Source organism: Pygocentrus nattereri, chromosome 3 (genome assembly GCF_015220715.1).
Source record: "Pygocentrus nattereri isolate fPygNat1 chromosome 3, fPygNat1.pri, whole genome shotgun sequence".
Lineage (NCBI taxonomy): Eukaryota > Metazoa > Chordata > Actinopteri > Characiformes > Serrasalmidae > Pygocentrus > Pygocentrus nattereri.
The window spans coordinates 45,847,169-45,857,168 of NC_051213.1; the positions used below are offsets into that span (position 1 = coordinate 45,847,169).

A 10,000-nucleotide genomic window follows, 5' to 3' on the forward strand; every position below is an offset into this window, starting at 1 on the left:
TAAAATCGATTACTAGATTATAATGGGTTGTAGGGGGGCTCCCGAGCGGCACAACCCTCTGAACATTGGCCATATCATGAGTAGATTGTGATTTTTTTCATCCTTGGTGATCCCTCCGTGGCCGTAAGCAGTGGTTTGAAAAGATGTGGTAGCTTCAGAAGACTCGAAGGAAGCCAGTGCCTCGCCCTTCTAGCCCTGGTGGAATTATGTGATTTGAGGGAGTTCTAAGTTGTGGGTGGAATTGGATATGACTAAACTGAGGGGGTCCAAAAAAATGAAATAACAAAATAAGTAAATAAAAACAAAGGGTTGTAGGTGAATAGGTCAAAAGTTACATCCTCAATTAATTACCATTGTGACTACTTAGCAGTTTGAATGATAAACAGTGTTCACAGGTCTTTAAAAACCGTGTTTAGCAATGTGAATGTCCTCCAAAAGGGGGAGCCGTTAGCGCTCCAGTCACTTTGAGAGTGTTACCAAAAGAGAGTGAACCCACACCAGCAGGATCTCGCGAGTGCACATGTGTTTGTAGTTACACTAACATATAGGTGTACACACATATCAAGTAAAATTAAAGGTTTGCTGTTATAAATTGTGGATATATGATTACTTGATTGTCGACATAATCGCTATATTAATTGATTACTCATATGATCGACAGTGTCGTCTCTACCAAAACACTGTGAACACTGTGCTAATATTATCTATGTTTTGTGCTGGGAGAGTAAGCATGTTTCCAGGCAAGAGGGACCCTCTTTTGACTCTGCTTGTACGTCTGCAGGCTCAGGGCAGCCTCTCCAGTGACGAGCTGCGAGTTCACCTCTCGGTTCCCTCAGACAACGTGGTGATCAACAACACCAACACGCACACCTACTCCAGCCGCTACCAGCGCATTCACACCTTCCCCGACGACAGAGACAGGGACGCAGAGTACCAGGAGCCCAGCACAGTGCTGCGGGCGCGAGAGCAGCGCGACAGCACCGGTGAGGCACTCGCGCACACATTTAAATGTAGATCCACAGAGTAAACGCACAAATATTTTTTTTTAAATAAAAAAAATATTTAAAATATAAAACATGCCTTTAAATTCAGCAAATAAACTAATTCTGCAGTAAAATGCAGAAGTGTGTTCTCTTTAGAGAACGTGTTCACTTATTTGAACTATTTACACAGCAGTGAAATACACAATAAACCAAGTTTTTTTTTTAAATAATAAAAAAAACAAGGATTTGGAGACCCCCCTAGTGGTCAGTCTGTGTAAACAAACTCTGTTCACAAGTGCAAAGACAAGCAGGACAGATATATAGTTAAAAATAGCGATTGATTTGTTGTCGTTTTTTCTTTATTATGCTCGTCATTAGGTCTCACAGCAGGTATATTAGAAACTACTTTGGGTTGAATCCCAGACTGTGGCACATACTTTGCTTTTGTATGTTATGTTAGTTTTTGATAATCATAATTATATCTCTGTCTGTTACTGTAGCGCGCAGGAGACTAAGCTACAGACTGTCTGAATAACACTGCCAAAGTAACATGAGAGAAAGTATTTAAGGACACTCCACTGCCCAGACACAAAGACACACTGTCGAGAGAGAGAGAGAGAGAGAGAGAGAGAGAGAGAGAGACAGAGACAGAGAGAGAGAGACAGAGAGAGAGGGGGAGAGAGAGAGAGAGAGAGAGGGGGAGAGAGAGAGACAGAGAGAGAGAGACAGAGAGAGAGACAGAGAGAGAGACAGAGAGAGAGACAGAGAGAGAGACAGAGAGACAGAGAGAGAGAGAGAGAGAGAGAGAGAGAGAGACAGAGACAGAGAGAGACAGAGAGAGAGACAGAGAGAGAGAGAGACAGAGACAGAGAGAGAGAGAGAGACAGAGAGAGACAGAGAGAGAGGGGGAGACAATTAAGTGGGGAATTTCCAAATTTCTGATTCTATGTAATGTAATAGAGGGAATGATTCAGATTTTATAGAAGTTATAGTATTTTAATAAGGCCATGTGTTGCAGTAATGTAAGATATTAACAGGTTTTGTTAGACATGATACAAAGCTTGCACCAGCTAATGTACACCAGTGTTCAATAGTAAGTTTATTTGTTACTTAGATACACATTTATATTCACTTTATTTAAGGGAAATTCCACCAATTTTTAAAAACGTCTTTTGGAGTGGTTTGATGTGGAACACGTTATTGTAGACATTACTGTGGTGCTGATAGGAACCGGAGGAACCGTTTATTTACTATCAAGAACCACTGAACATCCATTTCTTTACTTTTTACTTTTAGACAGACAGACAGACAGGTAGATAGATTGATCAATCCATCGATCGATCCCGAAGGAAACGTAGCAGCCAGTATCGGTCACACAACACAGGACAGTTATAACAGGTTGATGCAATATAAAGAGAATATATACAAAAAACCTCTACAGACATAAATACAAGTACAAATATACAAAAATCTGCTGTAAGATCTATAACCTGAGATAAAAAGGGCAGCGCAAGGGGCCGCAGGTAACTAGCCTTTAAAGGGCCCATATCATGTGAAACCAAAATTGAAATGAAGTCTGACGGAATATGTAAACACTATTAGTTTCAAAACGTACCAGTCCGTACATGCATGGAAACTAAGCTGCAAAAAAGCAGCTCATTGTTTTTGTGATGTCACAAAACCAACACATTTACATACATCCACCTGTTCAGCCTACAGGTTAGCTCCACCCACTCACGCTAAAGTTACAAGGAGTGTTTCAGACCAGACTGCCTTTGAATGAGGCGCAATACAGAATACAGGGCAGCCAATCAGATCAGAGCTCATTCTCATATATCAGTCTTAACAAAAACAGCCTGTTTAATTGTGAAGGATAAAGAAAGGTTGGTCATGTGGAAATGAATCAGGACTGCTTTTGATACATAAGCCTACATAAACGTTCGAAGCGGATCAAGAAGTATGTAGGACATGAGCTCATTTCAAAATAAAAGTCTGAATGCAGTTGAATCTCCACCTTCGCACGCTTATTACACCATTAATACACCCACTCCTCTGCGGTCACTGGTGAAGTATTAAGGAGTTTGTGTGCTGTAATCCTGTGTCGACTCATTCAACATGCTGATGGATTATTGATTAACTGCCTGCAGTATGATAACCCTGCCTGCTCTGTTCTGCATCTCATTTGTAACTGTAATGCCCCCCCCCCAGACAACACCCCCCTAACCATTACCCTGTTTGTGTTTTTTTGTGTTGTGACTCATCGTTTTTCATTTTGTGCTTGTGGTCCTCGCTGTGTTTCTGTCCCGCGTTGTGTGTTATGGTGTTGTATCGTGTTCTGTGAATGTGCGTTTGTGTGACCAGCCTTGCTGTTAAACAACCCAGCCTATCACCTTCTCCTGTCTGACCTGAGGCATGGCCCCAACAGGCTGACAAACTGCTCCAGAGAGCCAGAAAAGCCTCAAAATCTGCCCCAGGGTAAGAGCCGGGGGGGCATCTACTCGTTCAATACGGTAACCGAGCAGCTGAGAAAAGAGCGTTGGGGAATCTGTAAGGACAGTTAAAGGAATATTCCAGTATTTTTCAACCAAGTGTCTGTCTATAGCATCTGTAATGTGCGGTCAGCGATTTCAGCATGTAGTAATGTTCAGAATGTTTCACTGCACTTTCACTGTTCAGTCAAAACTTATAATAGAAGCCAGTGGGCAGCCGCTGAATTCTGTGAGAAGTAGGTGCGCGTACAGGTACTCGAGTGCCCATATTCGAGTACTGAAATCAGTTTTAGGTATTTGTTACACTTGAGTAGGGTTGCAGTACTCGAGTCTGGTCTCGAAAACATAAATGAATGAGAACATGAATCAGTCACTGAGTGTGTTTACATGCACTCAATTATCCTCAAAAATCATAATCAGATTTCTGCAGTTATCTGATTATTCAAATGGTCATGTAAACACCACACTCCGATCTAGAAATCCGATAAGGAAATCCGATAAAGAGGCTGTGAAGTTGCAGTGTTTAAAAAAAAAAGTAGCGACATGAAGTTTTTTTATGTTACGTTTTCATCACGTCGTCGTATTTGAGTTTATTGGCTGGTTGCAAATCTGAATTCTGGCTGACTCATGTAAACCCGGAGTTCCCCAATATCTGAACACTCAAGTGCATGTAAACGTGGTGATCGGATTACTGACCAAATCTGATTTTCTGCAGTTTTCGGATTATTTACATTTACATTTACGACATTTGGCAGACGCTCTTATCCAGAGCGACTTACAGTTTGATCATTTTACACAGGTAGGCGAAGGTGGTGTTAGGAGTCTTGCCCAAGGACTCTTATTGGTATAGTGTAGGGTGCCTGTCCAGGCGGGAGATTGAACCCCATTCTCCAGTGTAGAAGGCAAAGGTGTTACCCACTACACTAACCAACCACAGATTATGAAGTTCATATAAACACACTCACTATTGAATATCAACAAAACTATCCAACAGAATGAAAGTAAATTCTCTGTTTAAACGAAAGTTTCTTTAAACAGATGAACATTAGGTTTGCTGCCAGTTGAGGATCTAATTGATAGTGTTATTACTGTATCTTGTGTTTTTATTATAAACAGATGTTTATGCTGTAAAAAGTTGACCTCAGGTGGTTAGGGTTAGGTCTCGGTCAGACTGTAATGTTAGCTGATATTAATTTAGCGTACATATTATTTAATCAAATATATAAAAAATTAAATATATTATCAAATATATTTATGAATGTATATCATATATAAAGAATGATGATGGATTTGCAATTGGGGGAGGGGGCTTATAGGTTTGAACCACAGCTTTATGCTGTCCAGTATAGCAGCCATGCGTCTGCAGTTAGTCCTTTAGATAGCCAGGACACAGTAAACGGGAGTTTAAGGTGTTACTACATACTTCTAACCTTACTTCGACTTCTAGCTCAGTTAGTTTGCATTGCAGTCCATGTAGTTACTAAATAATAAGCCTCAGTATGTAATAAGGCCAGGATTTTAAGGGATTCATCTGAACTCGGTCTTAAGTCAACAAAGTCTTGGACTCGCCTCTAGCAATCTTGACTTACAGCATTTCATCCCAGAAAGACTGACAATATACTATAGCAGTTCAGTGAAACATGATCTTTATCATTTAAAGGGACTGTTAAATGTGTTTTGTTCATATTGATGAGTATGTAAGTATATAATGCTACAGGTTGAAACTTTGAGACGCGTCTTATTGTGAATGAGTTGACAACGACACGTTATTTAACTAAAAAGGCAGAAATATCAGCTTCATTGTTAAGTAGAAACAGAAAAACTGGAAATATACCGTATTTCTCGGACAAACTAACATGTTGGCACATCGTCTTTGAGGAGAAACAATGAATCCTCAACATCCAGTGTTGTACCGTAGGGTTACTGTAGGGTTAGCATTAGCTCATCTGAAGGGGCAGCCTCTGATACTCTTCTAATAGGTAAATCTACCAATTTCCAGTGTTTCTCCCACTTTACAAATATACACTTATGGATACTCAAACATCAAAATTTGTCAAAATGCACATCCCAAATGACAATAGAAAGCAAATTAGAAACTACAACCAGTCAAGTAACAGGATGAGACCGACTGAGACAAAAGCCTCCAACACACTGAAAACACTGAAAGCACTGAAAACACTGAAAGCAACACAGTGTAAAAGTAGTTCTGGTTACTTTAGCTTTCACTAAGATTTTCTGTTATTCATGGCAGTCAAGTGGAGGCTGAAAACTCTGCCTGCACCACTGTAAAGGAAATGAGTTATTAAAAACAGTCCATTTGTGAAAGAACGCATTATACAGATTTACAGCTTCAATTACTAACACCTTTGAAGAACTCACGAAAGTGTTTCACTGGTGGAATTCAGCAACTGCCTATAGGCTTCAATTATAAACGGGTTCTGAGTCATTGGGTTTTCTGTTCTTTGCTAAGTACAGGGAAACGTGTTGAACTCACTGTCTGTGTAAGTAATGGTAGGATACAGATGTGGCAGATAGTGTTTAGGTTGAAAGTATTCCTTTAAGGGTTTATAGCCTCAGGGAAAGCGATTGATGATCTTGAGGAAAAGGTTTAAATATTTATCAAACATTTCCTTAAATGCACTTCTCTGTGAGTGAGAGTGTGAAGAAGACAATGTGCAAAAGAATTTGAAGTAGTTGGTGTGTATTAGCCATATACCCTCACCGGCCACTTTATTAGAAACACCTGCCTTGTCCTTCCACTCACCGGCCACTTTATTAGAAACACCTGCCTTGTCCTTCCACTCACCGGCCACTTTATTAGAAACACCTGCCTTGTACTTCCACTCACCGGCCACTTTATTAGAAACACCTGCCTTGTACTTCCACTCACTGGCCACTTTATTAGAAACACCTACATTGTGCTTCCACTCACCGGCCACTTTATTAGAAACACCTGCCTTGTACTTCCACTCACTGGCCACTTTATTTGAAACACCTACCTTGTGCTTCCACTAACTGGCCACTTTATTAGAAACACCTACCCTGTGCTTCCACTACCTGGCCAATTTATTAGAAACACCTACCTTGTGCTTCCACTCACTGGCCACTTTATTAGAAACACCTACCTTGTGCTTCCACTCACTGGCCACTTTATTAGAAACACCTACCTTGTGCTTCCGCTCACTGGCCACTTTATTTGAAACACCTACCTTGTGCTTCCACTAACTACCTTGTACGTGCAGATGAGCAATAGAAACTTACTGTAAACCAGCGATGTGGAGCTACAGGTAGATAACGTTTCTGGTAAAGTGGCCAGTCAGTGAGTTTGAGGGTTTTGATAGGCCAATACACAGTGAACCATAGTCTATATATATGCACAGCCATAACCTCCATCTGCATGTATAGTATCTAATGACTGCTCTTCAGTGTATGTTTTAAGCGCATGTTTGTGATTCATTTATAACTGAAATGTATAAAAGGAAATAACTGTCTTAATATTCACAAACTGAGCACCTTCAGATCCTACATCTTCTTTTTTTTTCTCTCTCCATAACGTCTCTCTGACTGTCCTTCACAGCGTGTGGCATAGACATGGACGATAAAGCCCTGCCTGTGCAGGAAGGACCGCCCCCGTACCCCGGAGCCCCGCCTCCTTTATTGTCAGGAGCTCATTATGCGGAAGCCTCAGGGGGCGGGCCCAGTGTGCCTCATTATGCAGAAGCTGACATCATCAGCCTACAGGGTGTGAGCGGTAACAACACATATGCAGTCCCCGCCCTCTCAGCCACGCCTGCAGATTGCCCGCCCCTTCCGGAGTTGCCACGGGAACGGCTCATTTTCAAAGAGAAGCTCGGAGAGGGCCAGTTCGGAGAGGTAATATGCGCCCACTCACATGGTCACATACAATATACTAGATGTCCAAAAGGTTTTTAGACACCTGCTCTTCTAGGAAGGTTTTACACTGGCCATACTGTTAGGAACATTGCTGTGAGGATTTGATTGAGGATTAGTGAGGTCAGGTACTGATGTTGGATGGTCAGTTCTGGGTTACTCCAGCTCATCCTGAAAGTGTTGGATGGAGCTCCATCACTCCAGTGAACACAGTGCTGGGGGGCTTTATACCCCTGTAGCACATGTTTGGCGTTGGGCATGGTGGGGACCTTAGGCCACTAATGTCTAAATAGCTGGCAACACAAGTGAGAACACCCCACTTTTCATATTATGTCAAAAACTGAAAAATGTCAAAAACAGACATATGAGGTTTTCTTCTAAGAACAGTGGTATGTTGTAAACAGGCGGATTTTGCCTCTTGATACAAAAAACCTAAACAAGGTGAAAGCCCATTATGCCACAGCTTAGACTCCATCTCTTATGCTTTATTTATGCTTCAGTTATTTGTAACTTATGTGTTTCGTCCTCCTTTGAGAGTAAAACACTGATGTCCCTTAACAGCGCTGTCCCTGTCTGCCTCCTCTAAGGTTCATCTGTGTGAGATTGAAAACCCTCAGGACCTGCCAGACCTCGAGTTTCCCTTTAATGTGAGGAAAGGTCGCCCCCTGCTGGTGGCTGTAAAGATACTGCGGCCCGATGCTTCTAAAAATGCCAGGTTAGAGAGTCGCTGTCCTGACTTCACTACTTCACCTACGAGCACTAGAGTACACAGTTAATCATACATTATTATAGCAGTGTTATATGTCATTAAGACAGTCTTCAGTATGGTCCTCGTGACATTCCTCCACCTCCTGTTGCACAGGAATGATTTCCTGAAGGAGGTGAAAATTCTGTCCCGTCTGAAAGATCCCAACATAATCCGCCTGCTCGGAGTGTGTGTGAGCAGTGACCCGCTGTGTATGGTGACCGAATACATGGAGAGCGGAGACCTCAACCAGTATCTCTCCCAGAGAGTGCTGCTGGACAAGACTGGACCACTGCACAACACGCCAACCATCAGGTAGACGGGGAACATTAAAAAAAAAAAGAAGACGTTTTCATGTATTCCGTGTTTTAACTGATGTTATTGTTCTTTTAAACAAACCATTCATGCTTAATAAAATGCAAAGTAACCAGGATAAAATGATGTTATTGACCAGTGATCCACCCTTAAAAGAATATTGTTTAATATTTTGTTTTCTGTATAAAAATATTGTTCTCTTTTGTTCCTTGTGTCATCGGTACTGTAGACTGTGTAGAGATGTCAAAGTGATGATCCTGTGTGTTCCTCAGTTACCCTGCTCTGATCTCCATGGCGAGTCAGATCGCATCTGGGATGAAGTTTCTGTCCTCTCTGAACTTCGTCCACCGTGACCTGGCCACACGGAACTGCCTGGTGGGGGGAGAGCTGGGGGACGGCGAGGACAGGATGGGCGAGAGGCACATTAAAATCGCAGACTTCGGTATGAGCCGGAACCTGTACGCCGGAGATTATTACCGCATTCAGGGCAGAGCTGTGCTGCCCATTCGCTGGATGGCCTGGGAGTGCATCCTCATGGTAAGAACCAGTGGTGCTTGGTTGGGGGAGGCCGGGTTACCCCGGTGACCCTTATTATCACCATGCTTCGCTCTGTTCTGTTTGATTGTGCCAGACTGGATTTATCGTTTCTTATTAACACCATATACAGTACTGTGCAAAAGTCAGAGACCACCCTTCGATTATTTCATTTCCCATCAGAACTGCTGTCAAGTTATTCGTTTTTCAGGTGATATAACAAATAAGATAATCCACTTGCATTAGGAAGAAGAAAGTCAAAGGAAAATGGGTGAAAAAGCAAGAGTTTCCAAAACTTGAGTTCAAAAAATGATTAAAAGCTACGGAGAAATTGGGCCTCCTAACCACCACCTGGAAGACCTGGTAGACACACAAAGTGGCCCCCTTAAAGCTGTCATCTCTGAGAGAGAGGAGAAGATCAAGCTGCTCCAGATCTGAAAACAGCCACAGGTGTTTCTGTCCATCCTTCCACTGTGAGAAGACCACTCAGCGCTGTGGGTCGTGTAGCTGATCAAGAAGGACCTCACTGAGAAAAGGGGACGGACACACCAAACAAAAAAGCTGGACAATGGAGTGACCACCCCGGAGTCCAGACGTCAACACCACTGAATGTGTTTGGGATTATTTGGATCATGAAAAGCAAATAAAAGCAACCAACTTCTAACACTGAACTTTAAAGGTGTGGAAAGGATCCCTTTAAAAACTGAAAGCAAGTCAACTGAAAACAGTGGAATTTAGAGTAAAGGGAAAGTCTAAAGGCACTAAATATGGAAGAAAATGAGACTTTGGGTTCAGTTTCTGTTGAATATGTTTTCTGATTTTTCTGATGCTGGAAAATGAATAACTTGTCCTTCAAGGCTGTTTTGACTGGAAATGAAATAAATCAGGGTGGCATTTGCACAGTACTGAGTGTGTTTGTCTACATATGATTGCATCTTATAAGCTTCTTGATGTTTTTCAGTTAGGGGTGTAAAAATGCATTGATGCATCCTTATAAAGGTTTGAAGCTGGTCTATTTTAGAAAAAGCCCAAACTCATTTCTT

At 41.9% G+C, this 10,000-nt stretch overlaps 1 protein-coding gene across 4 annotated transcripts in view; it reads left to right on the plus strand.

Moving 5' to 3' along the window:
- The window catches only part of ddr1 (discoidin domain receptor tyrosine kinase 1), a 75,216-nt gene that overhangs the window by 59,621 nt on the left and 5,595 nt on the right, over positions 1–10,000 (plus strand). For 2 of the 4 annotated variants that reach the window (XM_037537257.1, XM_037537260.1), the window contains 6 exons: positions 782–983; positions 3,345–3,458; positions 7,050–7,345; positions 7,951–8,078; positions 8,226–8,423; positions 8,696–8,960. In XM_037537257.1, coding sequence (XP_037393154.1) covers positions 782–983; positions 3,345–3,458; positions 7,050–7,345; positions 7,951–8,078; positions 8,226–8,423; positions 8,696–8,960 — 1,203 coding nt within the window. The remainder of the gene's footprint in view (positions 1–781; positions 984–3,344; positions 3,459–7,049; positions 7,346–7,950; positions 8,079–8,225; positions 8,424–8,695; positions 8,961–10,000) is intronic. The other 2 variants (XM_037537258.1, XM_037537259.1) reach the window with 2 other exon arrangements.